The sequence below is a fragment of the Mercurialis annua genome, linkage group LG5 (assembly GCF_937616625.2).
Source record: "Mercurialis annua linkage group LG5, ddMerAnnu1.2, whole genome shotgun sequence".
Classification (NCBI taxonomy): domain Eukaryota; kingdom Viridiplantae; phylum Streptophyta; class Magnoliopsida; order Malpighiales; family Euphorbiaceae; genus Mercurialis; species Mercurialis annua.
This window is the reverse complement of record NC_065574.1, coordinates 49,184,422-49,204,913: the sequence shown is the minus strand read 5'-3', so window position 1 is coordinate 49,204,913 and position 20,492 is coordinate 49,184,422. Positions and strand designations below refer to the sequence as shown.

Sequence of the window (20,492 nt, the reverse complement as noted above, 5' to 3'; positions counted from 1 at the left end):
ACACATTATAAAAAAAAAAAAAAATATTAAACTATCTTTATTTAATATGATGGATATATACCTATTATTTCAAATAAAAAAGAATAAAAAAATATATATTAATTTGAATTTATCAAAAAAAAATTAATATGAAACAAAAGAGGTATTATTTAGTATTTTATTTCACTAAATATACAAAATTGTATGGATTCGGACTTCAAATTTATCAAAAACTTATGATTTTTATAAGATTTAACCATCCAAAAATACCCTCATTTTTAATTTTTTTTTATTTATGACGTGAACTTTCAAAATCTTCAATTTTAGTCCAATTTTCATTTTTCAATTTTAATTATAATCATTCGTTCAAATTAGAATAGAAAAAGATTCAATATAGACTTTATATTACTTCATGTTTGGAATGCTTGATGGTAAAAGGATAAATTAAAATAATATGAAACAATATTTAAACTCTTTTTCACATTAATTTGAACAAATAGCTATAATTAAAAATTAAAAATTAGTTAAAATTGAAAATTCTAAAAGTTTGGACTATAAATGAAAAAAATTGAATATTTTTAAATGATTAAGCCTTTTTATAAAAAGAACCATTGTGCATGTCATATTTATGACAAAATTAGTAAAATGTGTTGAAATCTTTAGATGTATATTTACTATAATAAAATCTAACATTTCACAGATCATAGTAGTTTATTTTAAAGATAACATGACATGAAGGATGCATGGGATAATTTATTGCAAAAATGTTGATTTAGAAAGGAAGATTGGTTGAAATATTTATTCAAACAGGAAACAAGAATAAAAAAATACTCGTCGTACCGCATATTTTTCTTTTAATTTTGTGCATCAAATTCGCAACTGAAAACTGAAACTGCAGATGGTTGCTACAAGAACATGCGCAAAAAGTTGATGCACAAACAAAAAACTCTTAATATTACTAACTTCATGCAGAAAGCAAATATCACTCAGTTTCATTTTATCAAGCTGCAGATTTCAATATGGGAAAAGATTAAATTGTTTTAGTAATAGCACATCACAGATACAAAAATACTCTCTACATTCAGCATCCGTTTCCAGTAGAAGTTCCGCTCTGCTCGTACCCCACTATTTTTTCGGAATAAAACGGTATCTATCTATTTATATAAACTTCACAAAAACTCATTCCCTCACCGTAATTTCATCCGAAATTATCATTCCCTCACTATTTGGACTGTTCTACATGCAGGTAGTGAATATAATTCCCCTCCATCCAAACACCAAAACATAATGTAATAAAATTATTCAAGTTCAAATTCAAAGGCCAAAGCTTACCCCTTATTTCCGAAGATGAAAAGTCCATGCTTTAGGTCTTTAAAATCAGTGTTTATGAGGGCCATCGATTCTCCCTTGCTTTAAGTGCAGCTTCAGATATAACCTCCGGCTTCTGATCCTGCATCTTTATCTCGGTCACAGCAACTGCTGAAGTAGCACCTTTAAACCGATCTCAAAGAGTTGAAAGGAACCTGAAACCACTGGACCGCGTGCAGACCTATTTTGAGCAGCATTTTTTGCTTCCTTAATTGAACCTCCGCTGGCCGCGTGCCAGCCCTAAATTCCCCCATTCATGTCAGATTTTCTGGCAGAAACAGATCAAACATGAAGCAACAAATAAACAATAACCTAAATTTAAAGTTAACATAATCTTAACCACTAATCAAATTGTTGGCTAATGAGATCGCTTGTCCCCACATTTGGTCATAAAGCTAGGCTTGCAATGCATTTCTCAAGTTCAAACCTTCAACTTAAACTTTATCTAATTTTGCATTCTCTGTGTGATGATTTAACCGTCACTCTAATTACTTCAATTTTCACTTGAGCATTAATTAGTACAGAGGTCTCTATTAACTCATCCAAAGTGATTATAAACTATCATTTAAAATTAGCTTGTATAAAACAAAGTTAGCCGAGTTTCCAGATCAATATGCAGACCAGAACTCATTACTAGTGTGCCAGCACAAAATTAACAACTCAACCGACTGAGCATTTCATAATTTACCTTAACACAAATTTAATCATAGCAAAACCCAGGATCAGATGGTTCAATTAATCACAACAGAAGAATTTGATGACATGTAAACATGATGGTGTATCTATGTTCTGCAATCTGCATGCATTTGCACCGATACTGGAGAAACAAATTTTATGTTTGTCTGAAATAGCCGATACATCATACTTACCCTCTTGAAAATCTAATGCGCGACAATTGCTGGCGCCCTCAAAAGTCGATATATCTTTCTGATAGCTATGCTTAGCTTTCTGCAAGGCAATTTTGGATAAGAGAAGATAATCAGAGATTGGCAAAAGCATTCTGGATAAGATTCACTAAAAAGTAAACAGCATAATCATAGCTTCATCAAAATTTAAAAGTAACCAATTATCTAAAACATATAATGTTAACAAAGGAGCACTTACAGCTTCAATTTGTTGAAAAGCATGAGCTGCTTCCTTCTGCTGCTTCTCTTTAGCAGCATTATCTACTCTCATAGCCGCAAGCTTTTTGGTAACACACTCTTTATCACGCACGCCAAGTTCATGGTTTCTAATACTCAAAGGATTGTTTGATATATAAATCTTGCAAAAATCACACCATTCATTGCCTTGACTAACCCGATACTGCAATAACAAACCAAACCCATAATATTGAATTCAACTATACAGTAAAAAATTGACTAACCCGAAACAAGGCAGAAAAAATGCTACAAACCTTCCAAATAGGTCATGTCTGGTTATGCCGTCTAAAGCCCATACTCTTACGTTTCTCATTTAGTGCAAAGCGCCTTGCCATAGAAGGATTATAATAATTCCTCATACTCTCAGAGAGTTTATGGATGGTTTGGAGATCACCTATCTCTGAAAGCTTCATTAGAAAGGAGTCAAACTTGTTATAAGGCAATTTCATTCTCTTATTTATAACATCTTCTATGAGGAGGCATGCATCCTCTACTTTATTACAACCAAAAAGCCCATCAATCATCACGGAATATGTATCAACGTCCTGAGCACAACCTCTCTTATACATCTCATGCCAAGTCTCAAATGCCCCATCAGAATCACCCATCTTAAAAAACATGGAAATTAGCATACTGTAAGTCTGGACACTAGGCAAACAACCCACCTCAATCATTCTTCCATAGAGCCTAAGTGCTTCATCACTCTTCAGATTTTCACAAAGAACTTTAAGAAAACAGTTGTAAGTAACAACATCAGGCGGATAACCTTTGTTTCCCATTTCTTGCAGAAATCTATAAGCTTCGTCAATTTTTCCTGCCAAACACATTCCCTCCATCAATTCTTTATAGGTTGAAACATCAGGGAGGCAACCACTGCTTATCATATGCTCTAGCAGCTTAAAGCACTCGTCCATTCTATCATTTTGTACAAGAGCTACAATCATGATCGCATAAGTTTTTGCAGTAGGAGCAGACAAAGTCGAGCCATTTGTCCTCATAAACTCAAAAATTTCAGCCGCCTCGGTGACCATCCCTGCATTACAGTAAGTGTCAATAGCAGTAGTATACGTAAAATTATCTGGCGTATGACCAAGTTCAATCATTTCCTCCAAAACCTGCATTCCTCTTTTTGGGTTCTTAACCCTACACCATCCGAAAAACAATATATTAAACGTGGTAGAGTCCGGCTTCACCTTGTTCTTCACTCTCTTAAACAATACTTCCGCATCCTCAACCAGACAACACTTGCACAAAGCATCTAATAGCAAATTAAACGCATTGATTTCCGGCTGCGTCTTCACTCTAATCCTCTTCTTCTTAGCAAATTTCTGAACATGGGTCAAATACCTCTCGGTATAACTCCTCAATATCGTCAACAAAACCTCAACAGGAACAACATTCTTGTTATTCCTTTTCATATAGTCAAGCATATCGCAAACTATTCGAAACTGCTTCACTTTATACTTAGTACTCGAAAGAATGTCCATCATTTCATTATAAGCACAACCCTCATGAGTATAATTTTGCTGGCGCCCCGCCCACATAAAGAATCTAAACGCAATCTTTTCCTCAAAATGAAGCCTTTGCAGAATCTCAACAACCAAATCAGTAGTTAACTCCAAATTAAGTTCGTTAAGGGCCGTCTCCATATGAACCGAACGATCGGTAACAATTGCACATACATTATCAGCATTACTATCTCTACTAGCAACTGTTTGTTCTGATAAAGCAATTAAGGAACAAAAGGACCAAGAAGTAACAATAAAAGGCGATAATTTTACGGAATTGGGTGAATTTTTAAATATGGTTTCATGAGTACGTGAAAATGAAGAACAACCCATGTTTCTGCTGACAGTAATTTTACATAAAGAAGTAGAAAGTTTATTTCTTTTAGCAGAAATTAAAAATGAACAGGCCCTTCTCATCATTTAATGTTGTATTATGAATTACAATTGACCTAATTTTTCTTTAAAGTTGGATATATAAATCTTGCAAAAGAGACATTAGCATACCTCAGTCGTCGTTTAAACCCTAAAAAGAATTGCTTTGAAACATTGGATGGTTAATTGGAAGTGACAGATGGTAAATTAAAACCCTAAAAGGAAGTGTTTGCCAATCCAGTCGTCGTTTTAGAACTCTGTAGTTTACTCCCACTGTCGTCTTTGTTTGGTTTGGGTTAAAAAGCTCTGTGTTTAGTAACCGCAATGACGGAACTGGTTCTATTACTCAAGTAAAAAGCAACCGGTTCTTCTTAAAAATATTTTTTATTGTTTTTATGATCTGCTAATAATAATAATTTCTGAAAAGAAATCATATGAATTAATTGTATTTAATTTTACTTTTTTATGTTAAGTTTTTTTTTTAAAGAACATCATTCACCATATATTAAAATTTATTTGTATAAATATATTATATTTTTAATACTTACACTTTATATTTTACTATTTGATTATTTTTATCTTATATTTAACTTTTATTATAAAAATATTACATTAAAAATATAATAAAAAGTACACTAAAAATACATCACAAAAATCCGGTAGTGACTAATCGCCGACGGAAAAATATTTGGCAATGGCGATCAACAGTTAGTCAAAATATGATATAATCTTATTGACTAATGGACTGTTGATTTATATTGACTATTATAAATGGATATATTTTAAATATTTATTAGATGTATTTAAGGTGTTTTTTTTAAAAAAAAAAATTGCAGTTTTTTTAATGCATTTATAATATTTTTTTTATATTTTCTAATTTGAATTTTTAGTAGCTAAAAAAATTAGATTTACGTACTAGTATTTTTATAATTATTATTTTTCAAATAGTTATATAAAAACCTCTTATTTTTTTAGTTTCCTAAAATATATATGAAGAATTTGAAAACTAATTGGAATTTAAGTTGATAAAACCAAACCGATTTTCTTAGAGCGAACCGAAATTTTGGGTTCAACTCAAAGAAAAAGAAAAGGAAGAAGAAGATCTAAACAGAGTTGAAGCTTCCGACTCACTGAGAGACTGAGAGATCCATCGCCGACAGAACTCAAAAATGGACGAATCATTCTTGCTGATGATATCCAATCTCCTCCACCTCCACAACACTCTCGACCCAACCACCTCCCTCCTCTCCTCCCCCTCCTCCTCCCCTTCCTCCGCCGTCTCCTCCCCCTCCTCCCTCCTCTCCACCTCCTCCGCCGCCGCCCCCCTCCTTTTCTTCACCATCGCCTCCCTCCTCTCCTTTATCGCCTCCTCCAAAACCAAACCCAAACCCAAAACCCCCAACACCAATTCCCATTCTACCCCTCTAACCCCCTCCGACACTTCCGCCCCTCCCGAAAACGCCGCGTTTTCCGTCGCCGCCTTCCGCGCCCTCTCCACCGAGCATATCTGGTCACTCGAGGCCCCGGTTCGCGACGCCCAGTGGCGATCGCTGTACGGACTTTCGTACCCGGTTTTTACTACTGTTGTTGATAAGCTTAAGCCTCATATTACTGCTTCGAATCTGTCGTTGCCTTCGGATTATGCGGTCGCTATGGTCTTGTCGCGTCTTGCTCATGGTTACTCGGCGAAAACCATGGCTGCTCGGTACTCTCTCGAGCCTTATTTGATTTCGAAAATTACGAATATGGTTACTCGTTTGTTAGCTACTAAATTGTATCCGGAATTTATTAAAATTCCGGTTAGTAGACGTAGGTTGATTGAAACTACTCAAGCTTTTGAGGAAGTTACTTCATTGCCTAATATATGTGGTGCAATTGATGGGAGTCCCATAAAGATTAGGAATTTGAAAAATGATGATCGAAATGGCGAAAATTTGTATCAATGCAAATTCGGGTTTCCTTCTGTGTTAATGCAGGTTGTTGCTGATCATAAGAAGGTGTTTTGGGATGTTTGTGTTAAGGTCCCTGGTGGGACGGATGACGCAATGCATTTTCGGGATAGTTTGTTGTATAATCGGCTTGTGTCGGCTGATCTCGTTTGGGAGAAGGTGATTAATGTTAGGGGTCATCATGTTAGGCCTTTTGTTGTTGGAGATTGGTGTTATCCTTTGTTGTCGTTTTTGATGACGCCCTTTTCGCCGAATGGGTCGGGGACTCCTGCGCAGAATTTGTTCGACGGGATGTTGATGAAAGGGAGGTCTGTGGTTGTTGAAGCTATTGGATTGTTGAAGGCAAGGTGGAAGATCTTGCAAGATTTGAATGTGGGTCTTAATCATGCACCGCAGACGATTGTGGCGTGTTGTGTGTTGCATAATTTATGTCAAGTTGCTCGGGAGCCTGAGCCCGAGATTTGGAAAGAGCCCGACGAGAATGGTTTTCCAGCTAGAGTGCTGGAGAGTGAGAAGTCGTTTCATTATTTGGGAAATAGCTTGAGGCAGGCATTGGCTGACGATCTGCACCAAAGGCTTTCTTCAAGATAGAGGTATATGCTTCCATATAAATGCGAGCATAAAATTTGTAGTTAGCTTATTTGTGAGTTTTCTTCGACTTGTTTGTTGACTTTAGATATGTAGATTTGTGTACCACCGAATTCATATGTAACCAATTTTTCATATCCATGGGACAAGCTTAATTGGAACATAATTTTCTAATTGAATACAATCATGAGTTGAAGGGTGCCAGTGCTGAATTACTATAAAACCCTGCATCTCTGTTCTGATATTGATATTAATTGAGTTCAATATTTGTTGATTTGTGGTTTCTAGTACAGCTTTAAGCAGTTTCTCATCGGGATATCTTCAAACTTTTTTCTTCTCATAAGTTGGCTGTTACCGCTCATTTTTTTCTTTTCACGTGCATGAATCTTTATTTCACTCTATGGATTTTAGAAGTTCATCTATAAATGAAAACGAAATGCTATGATTCGACAAATTTCAATGCAACACAGATTTCACCATGCATGAAGCTTTTTGTTTGTGACCAGATTATCAGTCAAAAATGACTGTAAAGGTGTGAGTTTCTTTTATTGCTCTACTGTATTCACATCTTTTTATTATCATTCTTCTAATTTTCTTTGTTTGCTTTGTTTTCACTGATATAGACATCTGTACTAGTAATTCTTAAGAAATTGTATAAGCTGACTGATTAAATTCCTAAATCTGCTGGACATCATTTCCTTTTTTTGAAGAAAGTTAGACTTTGATGTTTGATTGCTGAATCTTAGCATATTCTGGCTTATTTTAATATGGAACAAAAGAGACTTGTGTTACAAGATGCTGACTTACAAATTATACAACTTTAGAAAGTATACAATAAAATGCTGAAAGAATATAATATCGCTTTTGCGGTTTATGGACAGCATGGGAACTAGAGGAACTTTCGTCTTTGAAAGTCTTTGTCGGTACTTATAAGAGGAGGATTCAGAGCAAAATTGCAGGTACTGGAAGGTGGTATTTGCTTTGCACTCGGAATCATTTATATCAGCATGCGCCCTTCATGCCCCCCGAATCATTCATATCAGCATACGCCCTTCATGACCAAAGCCCTCTTCTTTCTCAGGTCAAATCTCGAAGTCAAGTCCGAACATGGCTTAAGTAACGCAGAAGCTTGTGTCCTTGACTGAAGACTTCACGGATTAGAACTATAAAATTAGATGAAAAAATATTGGAATATCTAAAACTCATTAAAGCTTGAAACCAACACTATAATAATTAAATAATGAAAAGATGATGCAGAAGCATTTTACCTTACAGTAGAGACAGGTGAATGCTGTAGTAACCTGGCAGCTTCATAAGGTTGATTGCAGCCATTTTTTCAACAGTCATGGGTCATTCAATTTCACCAGCTAAAGGGAAAAAAAATTAAAGCTTAAAATCTCGGATCAAAGCAAAGAAATTAAACATAAAGAAAATTTAAAAATAAAGAACCAACCTTTGATTTATATATGACATAAACAGCAACTTCTTGTCCTTTTCACACTTCATCACTAACTTCTAATGTACTAATCAACTCTTCAGAAAAAACTTCATCTTCTTCAAATTGAATTAGCTTCCTTCTTTCTTCTCTTTTCTCTTCGACGAAAAACATCATTCAACTCTCGAGGTAGTAGAAAGGCAAAAGCGGAGGAAGCATGAAATTCAGCTCACTTCATCATAGCCTCAACAGGACAAATGTACTCATAGAACATCAGCAAGCAGAGGAAATGAATAATCCATCAAACAGACTATCCACTAGCCATAGCATTACGAGGAGGACCACTGCTCGGAATGAGGCCATCCTCGGCCATTTCAGTAAGCATATTTAAAACTGCATCCATGTTCCCTTCTTTATGGTTGATATCAACAAGCACTTTCGTAAGCTCAGCTTCGGTAAGCTTGCAGCTTCTCAAAATGTCCCCTATGACTTGATTTAATTCCTCACTCATGCCTTCTGTGGATAATGCTTTTACCAAAGCAATAACAGTCACGGTATGAGGAACAAAACCAAAACGAACCATTTCGTTGTAAAGATCATATGCCTTTTGAATGTTCCCACCCCTACAATGACCATGTATAATAATATTATAAATGGCTTCATTTGGTTTATGATTTTTGTTTATCATCGACTCAAATACTCGATCGGCCTCATCCATCAAACCTTTCATGCAAAATCCCTTCACAAGAGCTACGGCACTCTTAAATTCAATACTGCAACAGTTTTCTATCAGTGTGTTGTATGTTATATCAGATGGGATAGATTCATCATAGTACAACTTAAGCAAAAGTCTCTTTGCTTCTTTTGTCCGAGCTTGTTTATTAAGTCCATTAATAAGCACGTTGTAAGTAACAGCATCAGGTAGAAACCCTTTATGTATCATTTCGTCGTGCAAACGAAAAGCCATTTTCAAATCTCCTTCTTTACAATAAGCATAGATCAAAGTTGTGTACGTAAATTCATCAGGGGGGAGCCTCATTGTCAACATCTCTTGGAACAAATCACAAGCTTCATCTAGTCTTCTTTGTTCACATAGACCTTGAATAAGTGACGAATACGTAACTGAATCTGCAAGAACACCTTTGCTTACCATCTCTGCCTTCATCTGAAATGCCCTGTCCAATTCTTGATTACGAGCAAATCCAGATATGATAGTACTGTAACTTACAACATCAGGGGATACCCCTTTGCCTGCCATATCATGCAACAGTCCTATAGCCTCGTCCATCCTACCCAAAACACAATATCCATTAATAAGTGCATTGTACGTCACAATTGAAGGTGAGAATCCACTCCGGATCATTTCACCCAAAACCCGGTAAGCCTCGTCCAAGAGTCCCTGTTGTGCAAACCCATTGATAACTGTTGTGTATGTCCTGTCATTTGGACAAAGCCCTCTAACATGCATCTGATCAAAAAACTCCATTGCTCGAGTCAAATTGCCAGACTTACACATACTACTAATCAGCGAAGTGTACGTAATAACATTAGGTGATAACCCGTTCCTCACCATCTCTGCATGCAAAACAAGAGCTTGGTGAATATTACCCTCTTTGCAATATCCATTAACAAGCGTATTATACGTCACTTCATCAGGAACGTAACCCTTACGACTCATCTCAACAAGAACCTCAATTGTTTCCTTCATCTTTCCATCTTTACATAACCCGTTAATAACCATATTATACGTAATCAAATTAGGCTCCAAACCATTCAATCCCATCGATCTCAACAAACCGAAAGCTTCATCAATCCTTTTCAATTTACAATATCCATGGATTACGGTATTAAACGTAACCACATTAGGCAAACATCCCTTCTTCTCCATTTCCTTAAACAACCGTAAACCCGTTTCCAAATTCCCTGCGCTACAGAAACCCCGAATCAAAATATTATAGCTATACACATTTAAAGAAACCCCACTTTCAATCATGTCCTTGTAAACCTCCTCAGCAAACCTAATCGGTTTCTTACACCGAATTATCGAATCTAAAATCGCATTGTAAGACAAAACACCAGGCATAAATCCATTAAATTTAGCTAAAGCAACAATATTTAAAGCCTTATCAATAAAATTCAAATGGGAATAAGATTTTACCACTAAATCAAAAACAGCAGAGCTTGAATTGCATAAAAAGTAAGTATCTTTAAGGCATTGAAAGACCAAATTACCCTTATCATCAACTGTTTCAAGAGCTAGGCTCTGAGCTAGGGTTTGGGCAGTTTTGTAAAGCTTGAATTTGGTTAAAATGTGAAGGGCAATGCATTTACATTGAGAATTAAAGAATTGGTGGGGTTGGGCCCATTCTAGGAGTTTTAGAATTAGGGTTTGGTCATGCTGGGTTTTGAGAAGTAAATTTGAAGCTGCTTCAGGGGTAAATTGGGTAGTGAGGGAATTGAGATGGTAAGGGTGGCGTTTGAGGAAGGTTAGAGCTTTTTCTGCTAAATGAATGTGGGTTGAAGATGAGAGGGAAGAGTATGAATGGTGAATTTGGAGGTTTTTGAGGGGCATTTTGGGAACTTGAGGGAAATTGAAGAAGAAGATGATAGAAGATGATGAAGATGATGATGAAAGATTGAGGTGGGTTTAAGGAGGGTTTATTTTTATTTTTTGATAATTTTAAGGAGGGTCTATTTATTTTTATATTTTTAAAAGGAAACTTTTGTAGAATTAAAAGCACAAGTAATAAAAAACAACACTTTATGATTTATTTATTTTATTGAATATATATACTCTATAATTATTAGAAAAATTAATTTTCCTATATTATTACTTAATATAACAATTTTTTTATACTAGATAATTTGAAATGTTATAATTATAATTAAGGGTGTGTATATTTTAAATAGAATCCAATTGAACCAAAATTTTATTTCATATTTTTTGAAATCAAACAACTGATTTTATGAGTAAATTAATTATTTTAATTTAATTGAACCAATTAGATGTTTTTAACCTAGCAGGATTTGAACCAAAATTAAATTTTAATCTACATACTTTGAAATAAATCAAATTCAAACGGTGCACCAGTTTATTCTAGTGGTTTAAGTTTCATCCATATGAAAGTCATATGATCATTCAAATTCTGGTTAAATGGAATGGTTGAGACGGGGTTGTTAGACCTCATAGTCTGAATTTGCTAAGTATATGGACTTGTGGGTGACCCAAATCACGAGTTTGATTGTTATTTTAAATTTCGGCTTAGAGGAGTGAATCCTTGTTATCCAAAAAAATTCCAAAAAACACAATAGTATAACCCATCAATATGCCCGTGTATTTTTAGTTTTTCGTTTATCTGATCCTTTTTAAAAATTTATTATTGGGCTTTTTTAAAAAATATCTCAATTTTTTAGTTTATGCAGAAATATTTTTTCTTTTATTATTCAATAGGTTCATGCACTATATGTTTTTATGTTTAATAGGTTCTTTTATAAACAGAAGTGATAACTCCAATAATGAACAAGGTCACCCGAATCTGCATAGAGAGCTATGTTAGAAGGAATCAGGCTAATTTAGCTTGGAAACCACTCCGATGAGTCAACATATTGCGCAAGAGTTTGAAGATAAGTGTTTAAGGGTATGAATAGTGATTAACCTTTGCTCAGTGCTGAAATGGGAGTATTTATAGCATATTAGAAATGGATAACTGCTGATCGTGGTTTATCCACGTTCAGCGAGAAATACGAGAGAGGTTCGCGATGTCATGTTTCGGTATATATGTGGTCTACTCGTCCAGTTCTGGATACAACTCGGACTCTATAGACTAGGCGGGTTAGGACGTATTCGTGCCCGGTCACTAATGTGACCCGATACGAAACTGGTCGGTAACAAAAAAGATGTGGGAGCATAGTTCAAGCGTTGTTAAGTTATTATTAATTTTAATGTCAAAAATAATAAAAGGCTCCTATATTTTAAAATTTATGTCTATTTAGTCTTTTTTTTTTTAGATTTTAACTCATTAACTTATATTATTTTTTTATTTGGTCCCTCTTAAGTCTGATCTCACGCGCGTTTCACGGTAAGTGTAATACACGCTCCATTTCCATCCAAAAAAGGACCTAAAAATCAAAATAAATAAAATACAGGGACGAGATAAAGATAAAAATTAGAAAAAACTACCAGATAAACAAAATTTTGAAAGTACATGCATGTCCTAAAGATGGGTTTGGCAAATACAAAGTAATTTTAATTAAAGAGGCAAAGTTCAAAAGATGGTTACTGTGCAGAAGGCAACCTTAAAATGAAAAACTTCAATGAAATGCAGTAAAAGTTGGAAGCAAGAACTGGAAATGGAAGAAATAGAATATGTATATATTATAAAGCATCAATAATGGTAACTGAGTGTTAGAATGCAAGACTATACTATATATCTTTACAACATAATACTAGTGATCTCTTTTTCTATGTATGTAAATTGAGTCAATCATACTCAATTCTTGCTCCTTCAAGAATCGAACTCCGGAGACTCTAAATCTGCAGTGAATGGGGCCGTGGAACCACTGATAAAGACTCGAGAGTTTCATCCATACTCGACAAGAAATGCACTTCGAACCTATTACTCGACAAGAAATGCAGATTAGAACACGCGTCTAAATCATCATTGAGCCTTTGCTACAGTTCGGCTGGATATACCATGCAATAATTTCACAAATCCAAGGAAGCTAAGCTTCCCATCGGTATGTCTTATCCAGTCATTAAGAACAGCATGAACTGGAATAGCGGGACCAAGTCCGAGTTCCTGAGGTTAAAGTCATATAAATTTCAAACTGTCAGTGGCTCTGATTTTGTCCGAATAAGACAATATAAAGACTCCACAAGCTCTGTCAGATAATCAATGCATTTTCATGGCTAATAATCACCCATGGCACCTCAACTTTAGGGGTACGGGCGCTAAACCCCCTGAAGTTTAAAAACGGGCGCTAAACCCCCTAAACTTTGTGTCGGCGCTCACAAAACCCCTTTTGGACGAAATATGACTAAAATACCCCTGGCGCCGTTTTTCCTGGTCAACTGACTTTTTTTCAAAAAAAAAAATAAATAAATAGTGACGCCACGTCAGCTGCCACGTCACCAAACTACCCTAAAAAATTAAAACACCTAAAATACCCCTAAAACACCCAACCCAATCAAATCAAACCCAAAAACATCCAACCAAACCACTTTCACCCGAACCGCCACCACCACCGCCGCCGCCGGGAAATTTTCCGGTCATCTTCTCCGATTCGAAGATGACCGGAAAATTTCCGGTCATCACACTGAGGAACAGATCGGATCTGTTCCTCAGTGAGGAACAGATGATCTGTTCCTCAGTTGAGGAACAGAGTCGGATCTGTTCCTCACTGAGGAACAGATCTGTTCCTCAACTGAGGAACAGATCTGTTCCTCAACTGAGGAACAGATCCGTCTGTTCCTCAGTTGAGGAACAGATCCAGATCTGTTCCTCTGAGGAACAGGTCCGGCGATCTGTTCCTCAGAGGAACAGATCTGTTCCTCAGTGTGATGACCGGAAAATTTCCGGTCATCTTCAAAATGGAGAAGATGACCGGAAAATTTTCCGGCGGTGGTCGGGTGGCGGGTCGGTTGGTGGGGTGGTGGTTGGGTCGGTTTTTGGGTTGATAGATTGGTTTATATTAAATTGGGTTGGTTTGATTTTTTTTTTAAATTAAATTAGGGGTATTTTGGGTTTTTCAAATTTTTAAGATATATTTCTGACGTGTCAGATGATATGACAGTGTCAGAATTTTTTTTTTAAAATGTCAGTTGACTGAAAAAACGGCGCCAGGGGTATTTTGGTCATATTTCGTCCAAAAGGGGTTTTGTGAGCGCCGACACAAAGTTTAGGGGGTTTAGTGCCCGTTTTTAAACTTCAGGGGGTTTAGCGCCCGTACCCCTAAAGTTGAGGTGCCATGGGTGATTATTAGCCCATTTTCATGGATAAACTTCTTTTGCAAGTTGCCAATACCGACATGGAAAATATACAAGAAAGAACATAAAGCAGGCAAATCAAGCAAGCAGCCTTAGATGCAGATTGAATAATATGAACAACCATCTATGTTGCATGGAAACAGAAACATTGAGACTAGAAATGCTCAAACGGGAACGATAATAAGATAATTCTTACAAAAATAGGTTAAAAATATGAAGTTTTTAAATTTTAGAAGCGGAAACCAAAAACATAGGACTCACAAGTTTCCATGCAAAAAAAATGACAATTGAAAATTAAGGATCGGCACATCTTCTTTAACGTTCAATAATGATTAACTTTTAAGTATAGTCAAAAAGACACATTTTATGAAGTCCAAAGAATTGTTTGTAAGATTGTGGATATACCAGCTTTTGGAGCTACTGAATATGCAGTAAGACATCAAGCTGTCATATATTGTTGGAGATTAACATGCGAGAAAATTTCAACTTACTGAAGCAAGTTCCTCTATAACGATTGCCCTATTTCCTTCTTTTTCAAAGATGTCATATGCACGATTGGCGTACTCCTCCCACCCATCAAGAGCCTCCAGCTGATGAACACTTAAAGCAGCTGCACAAAATTCATCAAAATCCATTCTTCTGTACTGAAGTGCATTTAGCTGTCAAAAGAGGTTTGAATTAGATACATATAACCACAAAAAATATAGAACTGCCACAAAAACACGGCAAATGGTCCATACTGAGGAGAGATAATCAGGAACGCGTGAATCCTTCATAGCATCTGTTGAATTTTTCATCAAGGCCTACACCCAAAAACGAAAAAAAGAACAAACTACTGGTTATCCAGTATGATATCTAAAATATTCACGTCTTAGTGTGCGTTTTTTAGCACATCAGACAGAGAAAAAAGAAGCAGGAAAACCAACCATTTTAAAGTTTTCCAAGGTTACAGTCCCATTTTTGTTTGGCTCTAATATTGCGAACTGCGCCTTAAGATAACAGAGTTCATCTGCAGTCAAGGTCTTAGACAATGCCTGCAAGACATACCAAAAACAAGGCAGATTAATGATAAGGAAAGAAACAAAAAGCTAAATACTCAAAGTAATCTAAAAAGTGTCGTCCAGTTTTATAGTTATACTGGATTTTAACTTCGAAATAAAAGTCTCAATAGCAAAGTTATCAGGATTAGACTGCAAGTTAAGAGAAATAAGTATATTTATCTCGAGTATTTAAGAGCTGATAAAACAAAAACTACAACATCAAAATTATAAAAGATATGAGACAGATACTTCTACTAACATGCACAGAATATCAAAACATTTGCGGGTTATTTGTTGTCACAAATGTATACACACCCTTATAGCAGCCTTACGCAAAGAAGATGAGCGCATATAGGTCTTCAAGAGTCTGAAAACTAAGATATCAAGAGGTACTTTTACATCATTATGATTTCGTATCCAAGGATGACCTGCAAGAAAAATTTCATAACTGTAATTTGTAATGGCAGTGAAGACAGAAACTTATACGAAAATGAAGCACTCACTTAAAGCCTGTGCAGCACTCATTCGCTTCCTGGGGTCCTTGTTTAATAGACGTTTGACAAAGTCTTTTGCTTCAGGAGATAAAGAAGGCCAAGGTGCTTCCTCAAAATTTGGATCAGCTTTCAAAACTGCCCGGAAAATTCCAGACTCGGTCCGGGCCCAAAATGGACGACTGCCACATAGTAGGATGTATGCTATGACACCTACACTCCACACATCGGCCTCTGTAGTATAAGATCTGTGAAGGACTTCAGGGGCCACATAGTATGCACTTCCCACAATGTCATTAAGCCTTTCATCTGCAAAGCACCATAAAATATTGGAGACACGGTTGAGATTCCAATTCACGTATAACAGACTCGGAGCAAGTAGTAACTCAATTAGATGTTGTCAGTGCGGACAAACCTGGCCTGACAAAATCCGATAAGCCAAAGTCTATGACTTTTAGCTGAGAGTTCTCTTCCTTAGAAGTATACAGAAAGTTCTACATAAGAGAATAGATAATTTAGATTATAATACAGGAAAGAACGGCAAAAACAGCACAAAGCATATCATCCAGACATAAGTACTAACTGTCCAATAGAAAATGCTAGCCAAACGAAAAAAAGTGGCTGGCTGCTAAGCAATTGGATTCTATCTTTAACAAGCATAACAAATAGATTATCTGGATATATAGAAAAGCGAAAGGCAACTGATTATTGCATGCTAAAAAGATGCTTTTACTTTCTTTTGATTTTCTTTCTCGGCAACAACTACCTCAGCATGCATAAAGAAACACGGAAAGATAAATGGAAAGAAGCTTCACCTCTGGTTTAAGATCTCGGTGCACCACACCTTGTAGATGACAAAAAGAAACAACATTTAGAATCTGCACCAAGACAGATTTTGCATCATCCTCTGGATATTTCCCACCCCTACAAAGGTTGTAAACTAGTTAGTCAAACTGTTAAACGGGTTACACAATATATACGTAGAGCAGCTTAAAAAATTAAATATAACTCCTGAAAGAATTACCTTGAAAGTATTTTATCTAGTAGCTCGCCTCCTTCACATAACCTGAAATTTCATCATAAATTATTAATTTCCACATCGTCAAAGATCTTATAATGCTTGTGAAAAGCAGAAAACGCACATGCATCTAAATGATTTGTATCATAGATCTGGATAAGTAAAAACTAAGAGAACAACATGCATATCCTAGACGGGAACAGATTGGAATATAAAGGATTGATCTCAAGGGCCCTCATGCATTATCAATGAAATAAAATTGTGGCTTAATCAACTAATAATTTACTCACAGCAACTGAAAAGATAATTTAAGTAATTGTGCATTTAAACTTACTCCATTACTATATACACATTATCGACATCTTCGAAAGAATCATAGAACTGTACGAGATTTCCATGTCCTCCTAAAGTCCTTAATATTTTAACCTCCCTTCTCACATCCTCAACTGCAATAGCTGTTGTCATCTGGAAATGCAGAATATGTCAAAATTAGACAAATTCATGTAAGAGCTTAACTAGCAAGAGAAATGAGCATGTCAAAACCCCAAAACTTATACCAGGTCATTGTGAAATAATTTGAAAGTTGCATATATTAACAATAAATAGGCAAAAAAAAAAAAGGAGAAGAAAGATAAGCAGCAGTCTTTAAAAAACTAAGATTAGAATTAAATTTCTAAAGTTTTTAACAATCAGTGACAATCAAATACAACATGTTATAAGCCATTTTCCACATCCAGTATGAATGAAGTTAGTTAAACATCATCGTATGTTTCCAGATGAATAAGTTCCTTTGCAGCTTCTTTTTTTATTTACTAGTTACTACAGTTCTAAATCCGTCAACATTATGACATTCTTTCTACTATAAAACAAGAAGAATAAGAGTCGTTCGCACGAAAAACAAACACCTAACTGAAAGCTTATATAGGTAGGGTGAGTTTGTCCGATAACTCAATATACTAATGCTACAACTCAACCAACCTTAAATTGTGATCAGCAATTCATTCATCCTAAAGAAGTACGAGAGCTCATTTCTTTTATAAGTCCTGTACTTAGTTGAGCATGAAAACAATAAAAGAGGCAATGTTCACCGACATTGCTGTTAATGCGGTATTTTGATCACCAAATTTAACAATGGACCAGCAGGTGCCACTGCATCAAATTAACTGGAAAAGTAACCACCTTCAAAAACTATATTAACTGAGAACTAAAACACAAAAACTTCGAAACAAAGACAAAAGTATATCATATTCTCCCCACTTGAAAGAAAACTTACAATCTCAATCATGATGGACCCAACTACAAACTTTTCTCCTTCTAATTTGAATTGTACACATAACCTGATGGAGGGCACTACATAAATTCACTGTATAAACAATCATGTCAATTTGGTCCCACATTAAATAAAGACCCCATACAAAAGATTGATCCTTTTCAACAATGAGGTCCACTCACTGAACCATTTCATTTCCTCATCCATTAGTATCAACTGTCAAATCTCAAGTCTCAGAAGTAATTTGAACAGTAGCTCCCACTCCATTTAGAGTACACAGTTTTATTAGCTGGCAAACATAAAGATTGCTAATTGCTGCAGATCACACAGCATTTTGGTCCAAATTTGTGGATAAAAAACACATCTAATACAGTAATATTATGCCACTCAAACTAAAGTGAAGTGGGCCTAAAGATCATCTTTTCCCCATTGACCAAATAAAAGAGAAGTATTTCAAAAATTAAAAAACAAGATTGTTACTTTATGTCCATCACACTCAAAGCACAAATCATCAAATTTATATGCACCATTAACACTAATCATCACAATAATTTAAACAAGATTTTCACTTTATTCTACCACATAGCCTATTAGGCCATTTCTACCCATTCAAACTTAAAATCCAAGTCTAGTTAAAATCAACAATTCTAAAAAATCACTAAAGGAGAAAAACGTTTAATGCAAATCAGGCAGCGCATATTTTAGCGCATATTTTAGCGCAATATGCCCGTTCTTTGTCGGGTTATCATGAGTGGTTTTCTGAACTTCCCGAATTCCTTACCTCCGTAATTGCTTCGGATTAGTCATTAAAGATTTGACATAAAGAAGATGCAAAAACATAAAGAAATAACCTTTGATTTGGGAATGACTTTAACAGCAACTTGCTGTCCTTTCTTATCACCTTTCTTGAACTTAGCAGAGCAAGTATAACCAAAATGACCTCTCCCCACTTCATCACTAACCTCTAATCTACTACTAAACTCCTTAGAGAATCCAAATCTTTTATCCAACTCAACACCATCATCTTCACTATCTTCAGGAATTGAACCTGTTTTTTTCATCTTATTTTTCTGTCCTCTTCTCCGAAGAACTGCTCTAATGTGCTTGGCCGGAGACGGCGGAGGAAATGGTTTCTTGAAGATCCTCATAGGAGTTGAATTAGCATTAGAATTCCGGTGGCCTGGAGTTGAACCTGTTGAAGGTGATTTCTTGAAGAGATGGGCAGGACTTGGTGTGTAGAATGGGAAAAAAGGTGAGAGTTTTATGTTTGGAAATGGTGATTTTGAGTTTGATTGGTCATTTTCAGGTTGGTTTTGGAGTTCTTCTTGGGGTGCGTATGGGTTTGGTTTTGGTGGCTTTGATGTGCAGGACCCCATTTTTGTGTTGGGTTCTTGGAGGTGGTGGTGGCGGTGGCGGTGGAGGTGGCGGTGGTTATGGCATTTTGTGATGGTGGAGGTGGTGGTGGGAGAGTGAAGAGAGAAGAGAAGTGGTTGATGTATAATGGGAAGGGAGGGGGGGAGTTTGAAGAAGCTGTTAAGTTAAAGTGAGCTGTACAGTGATATCCCATAAGCCATGCACATGACTTTCCTTTTCATTTTATTGTTTTTTTAAAGAAATAAAAAACAGAAAATAGTTATAACTATAGAGAGCTATTAGCCCCTTCACTTTCAATTTTAATTTCCACATTTACTTTTAAACGATTTGATATTTCATGAACAGTTTAATCTCTCATTTTTAATTTATTAAACAATTTGGTCCCTCAATTTTATTTCTGTTAAACAATTCAGTCTCTCAAATTAACGAAAGAGTCTCTCAGTTAACGAAATTAAAACTGAAAACCATTAAATAGATTTTTAAAACAAGAGATATCCAACTGTTAATTATAATATATCTCAAAAACCTTAACGTAATTTGCTCTTTTTCTTATCATTAAATTTTCATTTTTTTTATTTTGATATTTTTCGGCCAAAAATATTTAGATGGCAGCCGAAAGTTGAAATGTGGCAACTAAATTTTGCTAGTTTTACTTAAAAATTTATCACAAGTATATAATTTTACTTTAAAATAAGTTTTTAAGTTAAATTATACATATATGACAAGTTTTCAGGTAAAAATAAATAAATTTTGACCGCCACATAAATATTTGTTATCGGCAAATACCGAAATAAGAAAATATAAAAGTTCAGTGATAAAAAAATAGTTTAGTAACTGAAATAAAAATACTCAAAAATTCAGTAATCTTCGGAATCAATTATCCTAAATATGTAATATTGATCTTTATGTTAGGTTTGTATTTTTGACTTCAGATTTAATGGTATAGAATGACCAAGGTTCGAATTCTTGTAA

General features: G+C 35.4%; 5 protein-coding genes across 10 annotated transcripts; 1 reads left to right on the top strand and 4 right to left on the bottom strand.

Annotated features, from left to right (window-relative positions):
• Nucleotides 1–1,401: 1,401 nt before the first annotated feature.
• On the bottom strand, nt 1,402–2,661 carry LOC126681997 (zinc finger protein ZOP1-like; the record flags this gene model as incomplete). The annotated part of the gene is made up of 3 exons (XM_050377553.1): nt 1,402–1,615; nt 2,217–2,295; nt 2,452–2,661. Coding segments are annotated over 3 exons (303 nt in total), but the record flags the coding sequence as incomplete, so codon positions are not given.
• LOC126683052 (pentatricopeptide repeat-containing protein At1g73400, mitochondrial) lies at nt 2,562–4,747 on the bottom strand. Its single transcript, XM_050378870.2, has 2 exons — nt 2,744–4,747; nt 2,562–2,652 (listed from the first exon to the last, which is right to left on the bottom strand). The coding sequence occupies exon 1, from the start codon at nt 4,415–4,417 to the stop codon at nt 2,756–2,758; it is 1,662 nt and encodes a 553-aa protein (XP_050234827.1). The 5' UTR covers nt 4,418–4,747; the 3' UTR covers nt 2,562–2,652; nt 2,744–2,755.
• Nucleotides 4,748–5,412: 665 nt separating this feature from the next.
• On the top strand, nt 5,413–8,178 carry LOC126680837 (protein ALP1-like). 3 transcript variants are annotated; one of them, XR_007641291.2, is made up of 3 exons: nt 5,413–6,911; nt 7,788–7,865; nt 7,988–8,178. XR_007641291.2 is itself a non-coding variant. In XM_050376068.2 (2 exons), the coding sequence occupies exon 1, from the start codon at nt 5,539–5,541 to the stop codon at nt 6,907–6,909; it is 1,371 nt and encodes a 456-aa protein (XP_050232025.1). In that variant the 5' UTR covers nt 5,413–5,538; the 3' UTR covers nt 6,910–6,911; nt 7,988–8,178. The 3 variants fall into 3 exon arrangements, 2 of the variants coding, with proteins under 2 accessions (XP_050232025.1, XP_050232024.1); XM_050376068.2 differs by lacking the exon at nt 7,788–7,865; XM_050376067.2 differs by having other exon boundaries at nt 7,788–8,178.
• LOC126680836 (pentatricopeptide repeat-containing protein At5g39710) lies at nt 7,634–10,980 on the bottom strand. Of its 3 annotated transcripts, none has more exons than XM_050376063.2 (3): nt 8,360–10,980; nt 8,175–8,273; nt 7,634–8,069 (listed from the first exon to the last, which is right to left on the bottom strand). In XM_050376063.2, the coding sequence occupies exon 1, from the start codon at nt 10,911–10,913 to the stop codon at nt 8,652–8,654; it is 2,262 nt and encodes a 753-aa protein (XP_050232020.1). In that variant the 5' UTR covers nt 10,914–10,980; the 3' UTR covers nt 7,634–8,069; nt 8,175–8,273; nt 8,360–8,651. The 3 variants fall into 3 exon arrangements, with proteins under 3 accessions (XP_050232020.1, XP_050232022.1, XP_050232021.1); XM_050376065.2 differs by having other exon boundaries at nt 7,634–8,054; XM_050376064.2 differs by having other exon boundaries at nt 7,634–8,047.
• A 1,712-nt stretch (nt 10,981–12,692) lies between these two features.
• Nucleotides 12,693–19,712, bottom strand: LOC126681262 (CDPK-related protein kinase-like). 2 transcript variants are annotated; one of them, XM_050376765.2, is made up of 11 exons: nt 18,998–19,712; nt 17,211–17,341; nt 16,883–16,924; nt 16,674–16,782; nt 16,274–16,352; nt 15,871–16,167; nt 15,683–15,795; nt 15,254–15,361; nt 15,068–15,130; nt 14,819–14,986; nt 12,693–13,140 (listed from the first exon to the last, which is right to left on the bottom strand). In XM_050376765.2, the coding sequence occupies exons 1-11, from the start codon at nt 19,520–19,522 to the stop codon at nt 13,000–13,002; spliced, it is 1,776 nt and encodes a 591-aa protein (XP_050232722.1). In that variant the 5' UTR covers nt 19,523–19,712; the 3' UTR covers nt 12,693–12,999. The 2 variants fall into 2 exon arrangements, with proteins under 2 accessions (XP_050232722.1, XP_050232723.1); XM_050376766.2 differs by lacking the exon at nt 18,998–19,712 and adding an exon at nt 17,855–18,107.
• Between the last annotated feature and the right edge of the window lie 780 nt (nt 19,713–20,492).